The sequence below is a fragment of the Lacerta agilis genome, chromosome 1 (assembly GCF_009819535.1).
Source record: "Lacerta agilis isolate rLacAgi1 chromosome 1, rLacAgi1.pri, whole genome shotgun sequence".
In the NCBI taxonomy this organism is placed as follows: domain Eukaryota; kingdom Metazoa; phylum Chordata; class Lepidosauria; order Squamata; family Lacertidae; genus Lacerta; species Lacerta agilis.
In genome coordinates this window covers 114495263-114516085 of record NC_046312.1, presented here as the reverse complement: position 1 = coordinate 114516085, position 20823 = coordinate 114495263, and the positions used below count along the sequence as shown (strand labels likewise).

At 41.7% G+C, this 20823-nt stretch overlaps 1 protein-coding gene across 3 annotated transcripts in view; it reads right to left on the bottom strand.

Moving 5' to 3' along the window:
• The window catches only part of LOC117057184 (neurabin-1-like), a 40907-nt gene extending 22341 nt beyond the window's left edge, over positions 1-18566 (bottom strand). For all 3 annotated transcript variants that reach the window (XM_033168035.1, XM_033168045.1, XM_033168053.1), the window contains exons 1-6: positions 18463-18566; positions 15492-17391; positions 4644-4776; positions 4068-4188; positions 2850-2954; positions 2599-2719 (exon numbers count right to left, since the gene is read on the bottom strand). In XM_033168035.1, coding sequence (XP_033023926.1) covers positions 2599-2719; positions 2850-2954; positions 4068-4188; positions 4644-4776; positions 15492-17135 — 2124 coding nt within the window. In that variant the 5' untranslated portion in view covers positions 17136-17391; positions 18463-18566. The remainder of the gene's footprint in view (positions 1-2598; positions 2720-2849; positions 2955-4067; positions 4189-4643; positions 4777-15491; positions 17392-18462) is intronic.
• Positions 18567-20823: the final 2257 nt, after the last annotated feature.

Below are 20823 nucleotides of genomic sequence, written 5' to 3'. Positions count from 1 at the left end.
TCAAAAAGCATATTGTAAAGTTGGAAAAGGTTCAGGAAAAGAATCAAAATGACCAAGGGAGTGGGAAAACTCCCATTTGATAAGTTACAGCATCTGGGGCTTTTAAGTTTAGAGAAAAGCCAAGCAGGAGGCTACATGATAGCAGTGTATAAAATTATTCATGACATGGAGAAAGCAGGTAGAGAAGTGTTTCCTCCACTCTCTTTATAACACTAGAACTCATGGACATCCAATGAAGCGGAATGCTGGAAGCTTCAGAACAGATAAAATACTGTACACACAGCTCATATACGATGGAATTCACTCCCAGAGGAGGTAGTGATGGCCACCAACTTGCATTACTCTAAAAGAGGATTAGGCAAATTAACAGAGCATAAGGCTATCAATATCTGCCAGTCATGATGGCTATACTATGCCTCCACAGACAGAAGCAACATGCTTCTCAACACCAGTTGCTGGAAACCACAGGAAAGGATAGTGAAGGAGAGTGCTCTTGTGCTCAAGTCTTGCTTGTGGGTTTCCTACAGGCATCTGGTTGGCCACTGTGGGAACAGGATGCTGGACTAGACAGTAACTGGTCTGATGCGAGCAGGGCTATTCTTATGTTCTTAAATAAGAAGTGAAAGGTTCAGAATTCTTCACAGTTGCACTGTGTTGTGGGAGGGCAGTGGAGGGCACAAGTCTGAAGCTCCCTGTGGCTTGCTCCCATTGTACTAAGCTATAATTTAGCATGACATCTGAACCACTTCTGGGAGATCTAAATAAACTAAGAGCAGTAGGATTTAAGAGAAAGGGAGATGGCAAGAGTGAGAGAAAGGGTGGGGAAATTTTGTAGCCCATGGGCCACATGCCTTCAAACGCAACCTGCGGGGGGGGGGGGGGCGCTGCATGAGAGTAGTGGGTGGAGCCAAACTTGGGTAGAACAGGTGTAATTCTTAGCTTTGAAATGTAGCCTACATTCTAGCAACACAAAAACCACCAATGCATTATTCAATTTTGACAAGCAAAATGCATTATCACATTACAAGGACACATTCAACCAAACCCACAAAACTCAACATTCAAGGAAGGGACCAAGCATGCCTAGTGAGAGTGGGTGCTGCCTGGAGAGGCACAGAGGTTTACATTTGTCTCTCCTCCAGTCTAACGTTTACCATCCCTGAACTAGAGACAACACACATTTTTCTTGCATTTGTAGTCCAAAGAACACACACACTAGTTTTGAACTCCATTGTATTTTATCATTATAGGAGGGCACTGCTCAGGCACAAACATATCCAAAAGCTTGTAGTTGCATACATTTCTTTACTACAGCTTTTACATTAGAAGTCAGCAACCAGAGTCCCCTGGGACTAAATCCGGTCAACTGGGGAGTGCAACCTGCCCCCTCAGCTGTCAACTTACAGACACCTAAATTGAAGAGAAAGCTACAATAATTGGTAACAAAAAGCAAGATACCATATTTTTCTGTGTATAACACGACCCCATGTATAAGACAACCCCTACTTTTGGGAGCCCAAAATTTAGAAATCGTTATTTTAAAGTTGTTCAGCTTTTGGGGGAAATCACCCAAAAGGTTGTTGAGCTTTTTATGGTGATTCCCCGCTTGATCTCTCCCACTTCAGCACAGCCTCGCCTCGCCTCGCCTCTCCAGCCTGCGTCTGGCTTTGCCACACCACAGCCAGAGAAAGCTGACGGCGCCATTGCCATGCTCCCTCCTCACCTCTCCACTGCCCTAAGTACCAGCTCACCAAAGACTTACTGTATAAATCTGAACGAAACAAAAAATAAAAAAGTTATCTGAAGAAGTGTGCATGCACACGAAAGCTCATACCAAGAACAAACTTAGTTGGTCTCTAAGGTGCTACTGGAAGGATTTTTTTTTATTTTTTGTTTTGTTTTGACTATGGCAGACCAACATGGCTACCTACCTGTAACTGTATAAATCTGAGTATAAGACAACCCCCAATTTTGACTAAAAAATTGGGGGGGGGGACACATAGTCTTGTACACAGAAAAATATGGTACGTTATAGGCTGGTGGTTAATATACTGGCCCACTATCTCTCTCATTTCTCAAAATAGCTCTTTAAGAAAGCTACTTGCTGGCTAGGGCTATAGATTAAACATTTGTTGTCCACTCAGCATCCTCCAGGAAAGGAAAAGGTTTGCTGAAATATTTTGAACATGTACAGTGAGAAGTTGTAATCTTTCTTTCTATTACTGGTGTTCAGGGTAAGTGACAATCTCTATACATTCAAAACATCACCACCCGCAAAGATGGAGCAAATGCTTGGGGGACCCTGGGAGTTTACTTGGGTGAAGGAAGAAGGGGGAGGAACAGAAAGTGAAAACGGCAATGGATACAGTCAGCAAAGTTGCCCATTCACAGTATGAACTATATTTGACCAGTAAGGCTGAACGTGACTGTACTGCCTCTTGATTATGTGGACAGTTAAGAGGAGTGGAGAAGGAAATGTAACACAACAAGATTAGCAGTAAACAGGGGTCAGAATGAGCCAAGAGAAAGAACTTGGGAGCAGGGCACAGGAGAGGAAAGGTGTACAACGTACATGCAATGTTATATTTTAACTGATACCTGTTCTGTATCATCATGGGCATATTGATGCTCATACAAACATCTCTCCTGCTCCAATGTCTCACTTATAAGTCGAGCTACTTCACTCTGAGTTCCTGGTTTTTCTCTTCCAATCAGAAACCTACAGAAAACCATCAATAAGTAAAATATAAAATGACAGTGTCACCAGCAGGAAATAATTTTAATGTTTCCCCTTCAACTCTATTACTAAAAACAAACCCTGCTTAGCTATTTTATAAAACTACACATACCTGACTGTGCCTTTTGTATTTTTTAGTACAGTTGCTGCAAAAAACTGGGTTACTCCAACAAGACTTATACCATCAACTTCAACAATTTGATCATTTACTTGGATTCTGCAAGGCAAAGAATAAACATATTTGGTGTTACACACCACACTATATTTGTTAAAATAAAGGGGCATCTGAATGAAAACAATAAAAAGCATATGAGTAAGGGCTTGTCTGGTATTTATGTTCTACAGAACATACCCTACAGAATATTTTCAACTTGGTAACTTTTGGATAGATTATTAATTCTATTTATATCCCACCTTTCCTCACAAATGAGCCCTCTTCCACAGGGAAAAAAACACCAAAGATCTAAACCAGACTCAAAGATGTTTGCTTTAAAAATGAAAGTATATGTTTAAAGTGCAGGTAGGGACTAGAAGAATATATATTTAAACTAGTTAAGTACTTCTTAAGGAGGCAATATGCACTTGCTAGGTTTCAATGATACATTTTTCATAACAAAGAGCTTGTGTAAGATCCTATCTGCATCTTCCATCAGTTACAGTGGTAATCAGCAAGCTTCTAGGGGTTGGAGAACCTTCTAGAACATGGGTAGGCAAACTAAGGCCCGGGGGCCAGATCCAGCCCAATCGCTTTCTAAATCCGGCCCACGGACGGTCTGGGAATCAGCGTGTTTTTACAAGAGTAAAATGTGCCCTTCTATTTAAAATGCATCTCTGAGTTATTTGTGGGGCTACCTGGTGTTTTTACATGAGTAGAATGTGTGCTTTTATTTAAAATGCATCTCTGGGTTATTTGTGGGGCATAGGAATTTGTTCATTCCCCCCCCCAAAAAAAATATAGTCTGGCCCCCCACAAGGTCTGAGGGACAGTGAACCGGCCCCCTGCTGAAAAAGTTTGCTGACCCCTGTTCTAGAATGACATTCAGCACAATATTGGGGCTATAACCTCATAGGAGATTTAAAGAAGACACCCACCTTTGCACACTAACACTGCATGAGTGAAAAAATAGAATTTACATGGCCTACTGTGTTGTGCAACTGTCTCTCTAATACACACTATCCTTAAAGCAGGAAAACATGGTTTCCCATTTCACCTGAACTCAGCCAGTGAAACATTCAGATACTGAAAAGTAATAAAACTTAGTTCATATACTGTACTTCTACTCTGGCTTGGTTTTACTAATATCTGCAAAACAGAATAAGCATTCCTTACCGACCATCTTTCTGAGCAGCTCCACCTTCAGTAATCGTTTTTACAAAGATTCCCAGCTTTTCCAGTCCCTGATCTGCACCAACACCCATTCCAATAATACTGATACCTAAACCACTGTCACCTATGGGTTACAAAAGAAAAGAAAAAGACCATGTATTTTTAAAATTAGATTCGTAGCTAATAATTATTGGTCATATGTGCAAAATGCTTTATTGGCTTAATATAGTATTTAAATCATAAACAGGAAATCATTCTATGATGACTGAAGTAACAAGTGCATTTATGCATTCTTAAAAAAAGAATGATGTACTGTGACAATCCAACAAATTCTGTTTTTGCACGCATTCCTGTACTGTACAATCCTCCATTCAATTTTCAAAAATCTTTATATTTCAGCCTTCCAGCCCTTATCAAACATTTAAGAAGCAATCCTAAACTCAGCTAACACGGTCTTTCATTAGTCTTCTATGTCTACTCACAATTCCCATCAATTTCACCAAGGCTTAATTCCAGGCCATTTTGACTACTTTGGCCTGAAAGTAAAAGTTATTTTTGCAGGATGTTTAAAATGCATACCTTTTTCAATTTCCACAGGAAAAACCTCCATTTTTTCCACCCTTTTCTCAAGTTCATACTCAGCTGATGCTGACACAGGGTCAACCTCTTCATTACGTCTATCATAGTCTTCATTTGAGTAAGTATTGAATACCTAAGAAAATAAGAGGTGGTTTTAGAACAGTTTTGCACTCATGAGAGTTGACTAGATCTAAAAACCAGATACTATTTGCATGTAAATACTAATACAGAACCCTTCATTTTCATACCCCTTTTGCAATTTCTCTAACCAATGAAGTATATGAACTCATTACCCAAAGTCATCAACTCCACACCAAGTTAACCAAAATTCCACATCAAAGGAATAAAAGATTTAGTCTTAACATAAGAATATGAGTTATATCTCCTGACTTAAATAATTTGGTCTGCTTCCATGGCCCAGTTTTCAAATGAACGAACAATCAAAATTATTTTAAAAACAACATAAAGAAACAAAAGGCATGAAGATTGGGTATAGGCAGCCCACTGGGCTAAGACAAAAGAAAGAGATAGAAAAAATGCAAAAAGGAAAAACCTGTTCTCAAAAGTGTCAATGAATAAGATTTATAATAATAATAATAATAATAATAATAATAATAATAATAATAATAATAATAATAATAATTTATTATTTATACCCCGCCCATCTGGCCGGGTCTCCCCAGCCACTCTGGGCGGCCTCCAACAAATACAGAGTCACAAATACAGAGTCACAAATTAAAAACTTCCCTAAACAAGGCTGCCTTTAGGTGTTTTCTGAATGTCAGGTAGTTGTTTATTCCCTTGACTTCTGACGGGAGGGCGTTCCACAGGGCGGGCGCCACTACCGAGAAGGCCCTCTGCCTGGTTCCCTGTAGTTTTGCTTCTCGCAGTGAGGGAACCGCGAGAAGGCCCTCGGCGCTGGATCTCAGTGTCCGGGCTGAACACATTACAATTCAATGTGTTTCAGGGTGCAGTTCCTTCTTCAGGAACAATGTACAGATAATAAAAAATATATAAGTCAAATAATGGGATATGAACAAAATACAATACAATGCTTATTAATGGCTTGTAATAAAACTTGATAGTTTGCACTTTTCAGAATAGGCTTCTCTTTTTTGCATTCTTTCTGTTTGTGTGTCTCCCTCTTGGTACTGAAAGGAGTCAGGGAGTCCCTGACTACTGATAACTCTTCACATCTACTTTTTCAGCATATTTTTGGAGCTCTACTTTGGACAGGATAGTCTGAAAAACATACAAGCCAAAACTAGGTTTGAAATATGCTAGTTTTTTTCTGTTTGCAGATGCCAAAAATCTACATTGAAAGCTACTATACTTTTTCAAAGAAGGGTGTTTCTGGTAAAGTATTTAAAAAACAAACAAACTTAGATGTTTCCTTTTTTCTACCATCAGGAGTTATTTCACTCAGTTCCATCTATTACATGGGACATATTCTAATATTATAATGTAATTTGTTAATAATATAACCTTAGTAATGTGTTTGTTCTGTGCAGAATCAAATTGTTTCCAGGAACAGGAAACATGAAGTTTCTGATACCACTATATTTAGTAATCATGGCAGTAATCCAAAATGCCTCAGAAAAAGTAGACAAATATTTGTTATGGTATGTATTTACTAAGGAAATGAAGATGTCCTTCTTTCAGAAAATGCTTTTATTCAGATTAAATCTGGTTCGGAAATCAAGCCACTAGCAGAAATAACAACTGCTGTATCTTGAGATCCTTGGAAGATAAAGGTGGTATATAAATGAAATGAATAAATAAACAAATAGTATGGTCTGTACCAGTTTATTTTAAAATAATCAAGTTACTGGACATGGACGGAAAATCTTCTCATAATCAAATAGTTTTTATTTCCTAGGTATCACTGAAATGCTATCTAATTAATTCAGAATTCTGCACTGTTACACAAAATTTCCAAGAACAGTCTTATTGCACACAAGTAGTAATTGGAAGTATTAACTATTCACAATTGCTGTGTACCATGCAAAACAGGAATCTAACAAAATTCCGTATCTGGAACCTACGTATATCAATGAATGGTAGAGGCACAAGTTCTAGCTTTGTACATTAATCAGGAAGCAGAAAGGGAAAGTAGCACAAGATCTATTACTGTATTTATATATTGCCTAATATTTCTGGACACTGCAAAAAAAATTAACAAAAAGGTGTATGGGTTTCCCAGCTTACAATCCACTCTTCACAGAAGTAACAATTTACACAAGGGTTACATTCTGTGGATTGCACCTAAAGCCAAAAGCGTGTATTAGTCAAAACCAACTGGGTTCAAAGGTGAGTGGGATTGCCAAAGCAATTCTTCCCAGAGCCTTACCTCCATTCTGCCCCTTTTAATTTTTATTATTATTTTTGTGTAAAGCTGAATGTGCACAGGTTAAATGTGTGTAAGTTGCAGGGTGTAGAGAGTATAGAGATAGTGCAACAAAATCTGTTATAGCTTTTGGGTAGAGAAATATATTTACCTCAACTGTTTTCTTCTCAAGGTTCATGTTGCTGAAACATATTTTATTTGTGATTTATGTTTGAATGTTTTGCTTTGGTCCTAAGGAAAAATGTTTTCAAAGAAACCCTGCTAATCACTATATACCAAAAAGGTGCCAGCTACAACTCCTGAGATATAGTAGCTGTGAGACACAATGTGAAGAGGAACCTGGTAGTGTTGTGGTCAAGGCAGTGCTATACCTTGATTGACTATCTTCGCAAGTAGCTCTCACGTGTACACATACCACAAATTGCTACATGAGTTATGAAGCTTCCCAGACAATAACTTCTAATGAACTGAGCTTTTAATGGAGAGAAACTAGGAGCAGAAAGGAACATAAAGTTATCTGTATGTATAGAACTATGGGCACCAGCTTTGGTGCTTTCATGAATAGCAAGAGAGGGTGTGTGCAAATCCCAGAATTGTAGATCTGGAAGGGACCCCAAGGGTCATCTAGTCCAGCCCCCTGCAATGCAAGAATCTCATGTGCATTTTCTGAGCAAATTGCTTGCCAACTAGAAATATGGGCCCCAAAAGAAGTTTTCTATACAAAGGTTAGATTCTGAAAAGAAGAGTTTGGATTTGAAAACGCAAGCAACATCCATCGAGTTCTACCTTACTCCAACCACACTGTCAAGGGAAAACCACCCCCTTAGCACTTCAGTACTATGTTCGCTCCCACCCTTACTGGGTACCTTTGACAAAAGTAATTCCAAGAGCCTTGCTCTTTCTGTTCCCATGTCACAAGTGAAATAGAACTTTTACATCACACCCATCCAGGAAATGCATAAGCTAAAGTCACTGGATGATAAGCAATATTAGTCATACTCGGAACAGGCCCATTGAAATCAGTGTATTTAAGTACATTAATTTTGGTTGCTGTACTCTTGAGTATGATTTAGCTCTCACCCACTTGGTTTTACTCTACCATAATTATGAATTTTGGCTGTCAATGGCTACTAGGGTGTTTGCTTTCAGAGGTTAGAGCTTGTGTGATCATTTTGAAACAAGTACTTTCCCCAAAAATTCCACAATCTTTTAAAACGAGGTTTCATTCACAAGCACCAAGCTACAATTAGGCCTATGGTCATTAAACTTCAACATTGATCAATATAATATTTCCTGTTATCATGTTTTGATGTGGCAACATGAATCAGTATGGATATGAACATTCCAATGTAAGTAATTTTAATTTCCATTTTTCCAGAACATGTTCCAATTCTGCCATTTGTAGCAGATTGTCCCCTAACAAATAACCAAAGCTACTGGTAGTCATCTATAATATAAATGAAATTCTATTTCTCCTAATATAAATACAGGCTCATTCAAATCTCTTAAGATCCTTTTCTTTAAAGACATTTCTTCTCAATGTACTCTAAAAATTTCCACACCATCTACGGCAGGGGTGAGAAACCTGTGGCCCTCCAGATGTTGTTGAACTTCAGCTCCCATCAGCCCAGTGTGGCTAATGGTCACAGATGTTGGCAGCTGTAGTCCAGCAGCATCTAAGGAAGCACAAGGTTCCCTATCCCGTCACCATTTCTAAGTATGCCAATATTGGTTAAGGTATTTTAAAAGATTATCGAATAAGATGTGTGGAAACAATGGTGATTATGAACAGAACTTCACATTTCCCAAACAACTTTGGTAACAACTGGCATTCAAAATGCTTGATGAGATATCATGCCATGTGTACGGCTGCCATTAACACCATGCAGCTAGCAGGTTAAGAAAGCTTCCCAGGCCTTCACTTCCAGCTCACAAATAACAAATGCAGTTTGTGACTTTATTTATTTTCTGCTGCTCCAGAGAGTAAGACCCAAACCAATGACATCAAATTACAAGAAAAGGGATGTAGACTGAGCATCAGGAACAACTTCCTGGCAGTATGAGCTTTTCAACAATGGGACACACTGCTATTGAAGGTGGTGAGCTCTCTTTAGAGGGTTTTAGCAGAGGTTGGATGGCCATGTACCTGCCACGGGCAGCGTATTCAGATAAGGCTGTGAATATACTCCATCCAAAATTCTAGAGAGCTACTACCAGCCACCATGGACGATACTGAACCAGATGGACCAGTAGTCTAATTTGGTTTAAGACAGCTTTCTATACTCCTAGGCCCTTTCCAACTTCAAAGCCATTTGAAAATGAAAAATATACCCAAAATATGCAAAAATCACCTTTGAGAGTAATAGCTGAGACGATTATATGATATGTGCTGTTTTCAGTACAGTGGTACCTCGGGTTACATACACTTCAGGTTACATACTCCGCTAACCCAGAAATAACGCTTCAGGTTAAGAACTTTGCTTCAGGATAAGAACAGAAATCGTGCTCTGGCGGTGCAGCAGCAGCGGGAGGTCCCATTAGCTAAAGTGGTGCTTCAGGTTAAGAACAGTTTTAGGTTAAGAACAGACCTCCGGAACGAATTAAGTACTTAACCAGAGGTACCACTGTATTATAACCAAGTATAGTTCAAAAAGCCAGAAGGGCACAAATATTTTGTGACCATATTCTTCCCTTTATTTGCATAATCCACGGGAAATATAATCAATAAGCTTTCTGCTAGGTATTTACTTGCACTGAGAAGTATTGTCCATGACACACACAAAAATCATTTTGTCAACATCATATTTTCAAAGAACCATTCTAGAACTTGATTCTCATTACTATTATGGTTAGCAGGTTCATAAACCACAACCAAAGCGTCAAATTAAGGTATTCCTTACATCCCATTTGTATTGCCACAGCTGTTCCTTTTTTTACTGCCCAAACAGAAACAAAAATTTGTCTTATTACTGTACCACTGACAATGAGAAGGTTTGAATGAATTTACTTTATAGAGTGACGTTTCCCATATTTATATTTTCACTCTGCTCTTTCAATGAATAGCTTACAAAGATCTAAATGGCATGAAATACAAAGAAAAGGTAATACCAGTTCTCATAACAACCAATCACAATCCCCACCCCAAGCTGAAAAGAGGATCTTTCAGTCTTGTTCCATCAAATTGGTCACAGTGAATAAGAACATTTCTATTATTTATTCTCTTTTACTTTATTTTATCCTTCAGCATTGGTGACTTAGGCTGCAATCCTGTGCACAAACTCAGTAGTAAGTCCCAATGAATTCAGCAGGACTCACTTCAGAACAGACATAAACAGGATTGCACTGTAAATGACTACTCACTAAAGCCATGTCCTAACATTAAACTTTTGCCAGCTGTACCATAAAACTTCTTATTGCTGATTTTTAAATTTCAACTTCTAAAATTATGACTCCTGTATAAGCTACTAGAGCTATGGGTGCTAGGAAGAAAAAAGTATGTGTCACTAAGCTGTGCAATGTAGTACAAGACAGGGGCCTCTCAGGCCCAATTTAAGTAAGAAGCAAGAATGTCCCAAAGGCTAGTTTAGGTGGGAAACCCCACCCCATTGGAAAGTGTTGATATGATATGAAGTAGCTTATGGAAGATGTCAAACTTTTAAAATAAGTATATCAAGTACACAATATTGTGATTACCTTTCACCATGAACAGCTTATTTATGACCATCATAGTAATTGCCTGCAATTGTATAGATTTTGAATGGCTCTATATAGGACCCCTCACATGCAAAATCTTAAGAAAGAAATGTAGCTTAGCACAATCCTAACCATCTAAGTCCAAATGCAATAGCATGCACTATTCTGCACACCTGGGTCAATTACAGGGTACCATGCTAATTGAAGAATACTACTACTCTTTCTATAGGGACACAGGTGGCACTGTGGGTTAAACCACAGAGCCTAGGGCTTGCTGATCAGAAGGTCGTCGGTTCTAATCCCCGCGATGGGGTGAGCTCCCGTTGCTCGGTCCCAGCTCCTGCCCACCTAGCAGTTTGAAAGCACGCCAAAGTGCAAGTAGATAAATAGGTACTGCTCCGGCAGGAAGGTAAACGGCGTTTTCGTGCACTGCTCTGGTTTGCCAGAAGTGGCTTTGTCATGCTGGCCACATGACCCGGAAGCTGTACACCGGCTCCCTCGGCCAGTAACACAAGATGAGCGCTGCAACCCCAGAGTCAGACACGACTGGACCTAATGGTCAGGGGTCCCTTAACCTTTACTACTCTTTCTGCAAGTCTGCAAGTAGCAAAAAACAGAAATAAGAACAGCAGAGAACTTCTCCCACCTCCACTGCGAGGTAGGTCAGGCTGAGATACAGTGACTGGACCAAGTTCACCCAGTGAGTCTCAAGCCTCAGTAGGGATTCCAACCCCATTTTTTCCAGGTCCTAGTCCGACACTCTAACCACTACACCATTAGCTAAGAAGGAACCTTTTTCCTGGTACAGAGGTAAACATTGACAACAGACGGGAGAATCATGCCATAAACGGGAGGAGATAGGCAAACGGAGTACCAGTATGTGAGCTTTCCATCTACAGTGGTACCTTGGTAGTCAAACGGCTTGGTTCCCGAACAAATCGGCTCCTGAATGCTGCAAACCAGGAAGTGAGTGTTCTGGTTTGCAAATCTTTTTCGGAAGCCAAACATCCGACACAGCTTCCGATTGAGCGCAGGAAGCTCCTGCAGCCAATCAGAAGCTGTGCCTTGGTTTTTGAACCATTTCAGGAGTCGAATGGAAACCCAGAACGGATTAAATTCAAGAACCAAGGTACCACTGTATTCCCAATCTCTGAACCACAATGTCAGATGCTCTGGGAATAAAAAATGGACTGTAGAAAAGACAAAACTGATGCTTACAACAGCAAAGTAAAAACATACTGGCCCAAGGTAACACATGTCAGAGCAGGCTTCCTCAACCTCGGCCCTCCAGATGTTTTGAGACTACAATTCCCATCATCCCTGACCACTGGTCCTGCTAGCTAGGGATCGTGGGAGTTGTAGGCCAAAAACATCTGAAGGGCCGAGGCTGAGGAAGCCTGTGTTAGAGAAATGGTGGAAAAGGTATCAGCTGATTCTTTAATAGTCAGTTAAATGAAGTTATCATATGATCATCAGTTGTCAACATTAGTTTACCTCAAGTTTGCCCATAGGCTATGAATGAGGTTTTGGATTCGGAACGACCAACAACTGGCTGCAATCCAGGGCAGTTCCTTTTCAACATACTCTTCATTAGTTTTCAAAAGTTAACTGAGGCTGAGATATTAAATGCTAGCATTTTAAACTAAACTGCATTTTATTTTTGTCACATGATCTTCAGAATGCCTTTTTGAAACTTTACTGCTTGAACATGAAACCAAGGTGTTGGGCCTTTACTGAATAATCAAAAAATTAATAGGCTACCTAGGAGCTTATTAGGATAAGAATAAAAGCATCAATCCAAAGGTTCCCTGTGCACGGTACTCAGCCGCAATGAAAGTATCTGCAGGCAAAAAGCAACTGAATTATCAATATGGGGTCAAAGCAGATGTGACCGTAAATACAGTGGTACCTTCGGTTGCGGACACGATCCGTTCCGGGTTGACATTCGCAATTCTTAAACACTTCCAGGTTTGCCGCATTCATAATGTGAAAAAACGCATCCTGCAGCTATCGTAACCGAGGTATGACTGTATGTCTATGTCTCCCATTTAACATGCAGGTCTTGTATGATGCAAATAGCAGCATATCGGGTGGTATAGGCTGATAAGCAGCTGTGGAAGACAAATTAACCCTTTTCCTTCTCTGCTATGATCCTGAAGAAGGTGCCATTTTCACTTGGAAATCCCCCATTCACACCAATAGGGAAATCTCTCCCAATTCAAACAGCTCATTCTCCAGATCACAGCAGGTGAGAAAAAGGTTAAATTCCTTCTCATGCCTTCTGAAATCCAAATACAGTGGTACCCCGGGTTACATCCTTAATTCGTTCCAGGTTACAGTAAGTAACCCGAAAAGGACATAACCTGAATAATTCGTTCTGTGCATGCCGAAAAAACCCGAGAAATCGCTTCTGCGCATGCGCAGACCGCGAAAATGCTTCTGCGCATGCGCAAATCGTGCACACTTCGGGTTGCACTTCCGGGTTAGTGGAGTTTGTAACCCGAAAAGTACACAACCCGAAGTGTACGTAACCCGAGGTACGACTGTAACAATAATTATCAGTTCCCCTTCAATGTTGCTGCCATTTACATTAAAACAAACACGTTAATTGCAAAGACATTTTAACCTCATGATCATGTCGGCCCACAATTTTAATATCAACTACCTGTGTGGAGGTGAGAAGGGGCTTTTGAATTCTTATTCTTATTATTTCAGGTGACTGGTACAGTCAGAGCTGGATACACTGATTGAGGGATGCAAATAGGGATTAACCTGGCCCATCGTTCTTTTATACTGAGGTAATAACAGGGTAAAAAACACATAATTCACATAAATTAGGGCATGACTAGCAAAGGTATTGCCCTCCAGCTGTTTTGGACTAAAACACCCAGCTGCCCAGCCAGCATAACCAACTGTCAGTGTTGATGGGACATATAGTCCACAAAATGTGGAGGTCACCACATTACCTACCTCTGCATTAGGCACATTGTGTACGAGCCTTATAATTTCAGGTTACAGTGGTACCTCTAGTTAAGAACTTAATTCGTTGTGGATGTCCGTTCTTAACCTGAAATTGTTCTCAACCTGAGGTTAGCTAATGGGGCCTCCTGCCGCCACGCGATTTCTGTTCTCATCCTGAGGTAAAGTTATTAACCCGAGGTACTAATTCCGGGCTAGCAGAGTCTGTAACCTGAAGTGTCTGTAACCTGAGGTGTCTGTAACCTGAGGTACCACTGTATATAAAACAACTATGGAACAGAATTGATTTGGAGTTGTGAAATTTTACTCCTACTTCAAGATTCTAAACATACTTATACAGATCTAAATCCCATCAGTTTCAATGGGACTTATTTCCCAATCAGCATGCTTAGGACAGCAGCCTCAGACATTTAACTAAAGTTCAAAGGTTGCCACATATTAGCAGCACATTGCCAGATGGGTTTATAAATATTTTTTTAAATTCCATTGCAGGGGTTAGCAACCTTTTTCAGCCGTGGGCTGGTCCACCATCCCTCAGACCATGTTGTGGACCGGACTATATATTTTTTTTGGGGGGGGAATGAATGAATTCCTATGCCCGCCCCACAAATAACCCAGAGATGCATTTTAAATAAAAGCACACATTCTACTCATGTAAAAACACCAGGCAGGCCCCACAAATAACCCAGAGATGCATTTTAAATAAAAAGACACATTCTACTCATGTAAAAACACGCTGATTCCCAGACCGTCCGCGGGCCGGATTGAGAAGGTGACTGGGCCACATCCAGTCCTGGGCCTTAGGTTGCCTACCTGTTCCAAAGCATAAATAATTATGGGTGCCCAAACTACATTCTACCCACTTTTGTCTGTTTCTTCCAGTATTAAGGGCTCCAGGTAAACTGATGTATGCAAATCAATAAAGCTAATCTGTGTATCATGTAACCACCCAACTAATACTGTTTAAATGTTAACTTTCAAGCTTTTAAAAAAAACATTGTTGCAAAAGTGAATCTAATTCAGTACTCAAGTCAAAGACGATCTCAAACTTATTTTTAGGAAGACACAAGGTTCACATCACACTTGCAAAAATAACTGGGAACCATCTTGGTTAGCAGTGCCATCTTTTGCAAACCTTTATGTTGTTATGCTTTTGCAGAACACACAACTCCCTAACCTCCCCCAAAGCTCTACAATATTCCTAATCTGTTCTACCCTAAAATGGTAATCCATGTACAAGCCTAGCAATATGAAAGTTCCAGATAAATAATCATCTTCAAACATTAACCACTATTGGGAAATATTTCCTTAGATACTCTGGGTGATATCCAACACTTCTCCCCTCTGCTGACAAAAGGCATCCATCAGGAGAATGGGAGAGAAAAGCATTTCCCAGTACAGTAATTCCCCCTCTTCCCTTCAGTCTCCTGTGGCTCCTCAAAATCTGGAGGGCTGAGAAACCCTGTGAAGCAGTTTGAGTGACAGCAGAGGGTGTAGAGAGGAGGTGTCACCAAAAACTGCCTCCTGCCACCGTTCTACTGACAGATGCTTTCCACCAGTGAAGAGGAAGCAGTGGATATCACTCATTCAACCCAATTATAGGCACACTTATTTGGAAGTCCTATTAATATCAAAAGGGACTGGCTGCTAAACAAACCAGGTGGATCAAGCCAAGGGGTTCTACAATTACATTCAGTATTATTTGTCACCGTAATTAAATCAAAAGCAACAATGATTATACCATACAACATGTAAGCTTCTGGAAATGGCATCATCACATTAGGCATTAGGAAAAAGGAAGGAAAATACGAATATCCATGACACTTTACCTTGATTGGTGCTGTGGAAAACTTCACTTTTCTATCTGGATCGGGATCTTCTTCTTCAGAAAGTCCAGGAAATTCCTCATAATTACTATCATAGTTGTATTCCTCCTCTGGCAAGGTTTCTTCTCCTTCAGGGCCCTGACTGTAAGTCTCTGTTTCTCTGTCATCATCAAAAGCTGCATTCTCTATCCCAAAAGCACTGGAAGAAAATCCACAATTTTCTGGCCGTTCTTGTTCTTCATCCTCTTCTTCACTATCTCCTACTTGTTGTACATGATCATGCTCTCTTGTTTGAACTTCCTCCAGATATGCCACATCTTTTACTCCTTTCGAATGGGGCTCACTGCACCCACTAAGTTTCTCCATTTCTTCAAAGGTGAGGCCATTTCCTTCACCTTCCCAGCTTGGAAATCGGAGTGGTTTCTCCTTCTGGAAGACATTAACTTCCCCCACAATTTCACCATCATTCTCTGAAGTTTTATTCTGCACCATTATCAATTCAGCTCTAACTACTTCTACCTGAGAGATTTTTATTGGAGCTCTATCTACTGTGGACACATTGTTTGTATACTGCAGATTCCTCTCAGAGGTTGCTTGCTCTCTTCCAGATGCTTCTTCAGTGACCCTACTCTGTTCATCCTTTTCACTAGTACTGCTGCTGCTCAAATAGGAAGGAGCAGCAAGAGGTTGATTTTGCTTCAAGTACAGCTCTTCCTTAACCACTGGCGATTCCCAACTGCAGAACACCGACTCGACTGGACTTTGAGTACCCTCATTTTTTGAAGTGTCTTTACACTCTTCACTGTCACTGTCTGCCAGGAAACTCTCCAATCTTCTAGAAATAGGTCCAGCATTCAGTGAGGACAATCTTGAGCTGGAGTGCTGCACCTTGTGTTCACTGTTCCCTTGACACTCTGCCTTGTCTATGGTGACTTGAGAGCTAACATCAGTATTGAAATTAAAGTGATCAACCACACTACTACCGTCAGAAGAAGCAGAGCCATGCCTCCTCCTATCTTCAATCCTTTCACTTTTGCTTGGAGTACATCTGTCCAATGAGCTTGGTTTTTTTGTGTTCCTTTCAAAAAGTTTCCTAGTCTCAGAAAACTTCTCCGCTAGGGCAGCTTTGTCTAGATGTCCTTCATCACTGCTACAGATAATTTTGTCAGTAACCGAAGAAGCAGGTAAAGAATCCTGGGGACCACTGCAAGGGACAGAGTCAATATTTAGGAGGTTGTTTTTCTGAACACAAAAGAAAGATGGGCTACTGGGAGAAGGAGGAGCAGGGTCACTTGCAGCTGTTTTGATGATCTTGGGCTCAGAGGGTGGGCTGTTCTCAGAACAAAGTGGAGTGGAAGAGCCACCCATCTGCATGAACATATTTTTGATCTTGTGTACCCTGTTGCCATAGGTGACAGCTCTGCCCCGAACATGTGGGTCATTACCTCCACCATTGGATGAGCTAGTCAGCTTTTGCTGGGAGCCAGATCTCTTTGAAGCATTATCAGCGTTCACAGAATCAAAACTGCACTTAATAGCATGGAAATCAGCTTTATAGGCATTTCTGTGTGGAGAAGCACTTCTTAAAGTCCTCTCTCCTTTGCCTTCAGTCTTCATCATTGTCAAAAGGAGAAACCCTTCACTCATTTACAGTGGGGAGAGGTATGAAAACCAACAGCAGTTGACCTTGCTGTTCTTCACAATGCCTGGATACAAGCCTCTTACAAACTGGAGACAAAATGAGACTGGAAGACGCCTCTGACTGGCTTATTCCATGCAGGCACTGAAGTGAGTTGTGGGAAGAGCCAGAGAAGAACGCACACAGAGAGAACAAGCACTCAAGGAATGTATCTGGAAAAACGGGATCCTAGCGCCACGGCTGATCTACTATCCTGAAAGTCATCTGCAAAAAAAAAAAAAGGTTAATGAGCCGAAGGAGACCTCACCCATCTATGCCAAGTATCTCAACTTCTCTCAAACAGAATTCCATACCCTGAGGAGCAGCAGGAAACTTATCTCTATTGTGTTCTGCCAATCAAAGGGGAAGCAAAATCAAAATCAAAAAAACAATTAAGTCGCAGACGAAATAAATACAAGCTCTGAATTTCGGGAACTAACAGGAACAGAAGCTCACTGGGACTTTACCCTGCAACAGTGTTTTCAAAGCCAGTGAATGGAAATAGTGAGGATGAGAAAAACTGCTTTAAGCATGTGGAAAGCAGTTGCCTCTTTCTCCCTGGCCACTGAATAAACCATAGGCAGCTCTTCCTCATCGGGGATTAAGAGGAAAGGCTTCCAGGGCAAGAGGATGCGACTTCCAGGCAAGGCTGTGGAACCCTTTCCACAAAGGGAAAATTTGTCCCCGCGCTGCAAAACTTTTCTTTCTGGACAGACCTGCCGGCCCAAAGGAGGCCGATTTCTCTCTCTCCCCCCCCCCCCCATGAAAATACTCTTCCCCTCCTCTGCCTCCAAGAGGCTTGGCCGTTCCAAGTTCCTTAGAGGCCCATCTCTGGCTGTTCCTAATTCCTGAGGCGGGGGTGGGGGGTGCGGAATACATTGGGGGTGGGAGGGAAATACGTAGACGCCACAACTTCAACCCCCCCCCCACAATCCCTGCCAGCCAGCCAGCCAGCCCCCGCCTACGTCCTCCTTCTTCCCTCACTCGGTGTCTCTTGGCTCCCTTTCTTGCCTAGGGCCAGGCAGGAATGCGAACAATTCCGGCCCGAACTTTAGAGGCTTCCTTATGAGAGAAGCGGAGATAAAAAGTCGTGGTCGTCGTCGTCGTCCGTTCCCCCACGGGAAGGGAAAGAGAGCCAACTCCGGAGGCTCACAATGGAGAGCCGCTGCCACAGAACTCGCCGGCACCCCCCGTCTCCGCGGAGGGTTTGTTCGCTTTCCTTTCCCTCCTCACGGGAACCCAAACAACAACGCACCCCCCCCCCCCGACCCACAAAAGCACCTCCGAACTTATTACCTGAGGTAAAAATCTCATATCCCGAGCGGCGGCGGCGGCTCTTTCCCCTCCGCCTGTATCCGCCTCTCCGAACAGCGGCCCCCGAGGCTCCGGCTACGGTTTACTTCTTCTTACTAGTTCTTTTCTTCTATTTTTACAACTCCGCCCTCCTCACCCCAAAACAAAAAAAAAAACACTATTCGCTCGCCCGCCCGCCCGCCTTTCCACTATCAACTACTCTCCGTCTTGCGCGCCCGCCCGCACGGCCAGTTTATAGTTCTTCTACGGTTTTCTTTCTCGCTCTTTCCCCCTTTCTTCTTCTTCTTCTTCTCTCTCTTTCGTTCCACAGCCCCCTCCCCTCCTCTCCAGGCCGCGCGGGCAGGCGCGCGCTCAACCCCCCACAACAACAAAGGGAGAAAGAAAAAAAGAGTCCCCGAGCGGAGCGCGAGCCCCGCTTCTTCCTCTTAGAGGGAGGGAGGGGGAGAGGGATCAGAGGTGAGGGACCGGAGGCGGGGAGGAGCGCGAGCGCGGCGGCGAAGTTCTGAGGGAAACGCCTGCATCCGTTGGGATATACCATACTCGGGAGGAGAGGGAAGGTTCGGGCCATACCATCTTGACTTGAGGGAAAAGCCGGGGAAAGAGTAGCTTTGGGGATAGCTTCGGCGCCTATTGTTCCACGTTTGCCCCCTGCTGCTGGTGGCATCTGCGTATCCCTCTCTTTCTCTTTGCAACGCAAGGAATCCCCCCTGAGACTTGTCTTATTTCCATATTTTCCATTTTCAACACCCTCGCAGCAGCTCATAGATGGAGGGGAGGGGGTTGGCTGTTAAAATTCAAATCCCAAAGCAACCAATGGACCATATTTATCTATCTATCTACATCTATATACGTACAGGCCAAACGTATATGAATATATACTTTTTAAATTGAAAAAATGCAAATATTTCAGCCCTAATGCTATATAATAGATTAAGCTATTACTGGACAGGGCCCTGGCATTTTAGAGAATTGGTACAATTCCCCCAAGGCTCCGAATTATTTTATTTTTAATGGAATTTTATTAGAGGACACGATGCGCAGTATCCCATATGCATGTAAATTCCGTTGATAAAAATGGGACCGACTTCCGAATAATGTGGATATACAATCCTTTGGCAACTGCTAAAGCCACTACAATGGTGTTTACTTTGGAGTAAGCATGCAGGATCAGACTCTTAAGGTTGCAGAGGTCACCTGCTACATCCAGAATTGTGGGTGCCTGAGAAGAATGCTCTGTGGCAATGAATGGCAACTGTTGGTGGAGTGGTTTAGGAAAGGCAAACTTTCTCTCAGCCTCCAGCTTCCCACCCCTCCAATTCAAGATCGTGTATGGCTGCCTGTTTGCTTTAAGGTCCTGGCACTGGTCTTCAAAACCCTAAATGGCTTGGGACCCAAATAGCTGACAGAATTTATTGGGAATTCAAATTTCTCTGCTGTATGAGAAAGTAAAATTGAGTCCTATCAAAGGAGGTTTTTTTCTTCTTCCTCTTTTTCTCTCGGGTCTTCCTTTCCCCTCTTAGGCTGGATACTGAAGGTCATTTCTGTTAACTTGCAATAGAAGTGATTATGGTAGCACAAACTCTGATACTTGCACATACTCAATGGGGAAAGAGGAGCCTTGCAGCCTGGAGGAAAATGTGAGTTCATTTCTGTCTTATTTCCTAATTCCTAATTGCAGCTACTCTCTCTAGCCCCATTCCAGCAGATGGAATTATGAAATTGGCTACATTAGATTGCAGGCAGCACCTAGTATTGTCAATTTCATTTCCTTAAAATACGTTCTTCAGTGTGACAGAAAAGGGCAGTATATACTGTTCAAATAGGAAAAACCTAGAAAATGTTTTTCAAATCTCTTCTGGCCATGGAGGAGCAGATACCCCTGTGCTTCCACTGCCCTTTTTATTTATTTGTATTTGTTTAGAGAAATATACCCTGCCTTTCCAAAGCTTTCTCACTACTCAGAGCAGTTTACTCTGAAACTGAAATACTACATTCCCATAACAAAACAATAATTTTCAAATGCTCATAGGGAAAAGCAAATATGAACACATTGCAACACTGTGGAAGTGGGGAATGTTTAAATAAGAAACTTTAATATCTTGTCTGGGCAGGGGCTGAGGAGAAGGAAGAGTGTGTTACCCATCTCCAGCAATGTTATACCCGGTAGCTTATGCAGTGATGCCAATGGATATCCAATGGGTATCCTTTGCAGCCATTCAAACATATTACTGCAGAGCTACTTGGGCCGTTCAGTGTTTTGCTTTGTGTTATGTGCTGCTATAAGGACTACAGAATCCTGAAAAGCTAGTTTGTCCAAACGCTATGGCAAAACATGTGTACCAT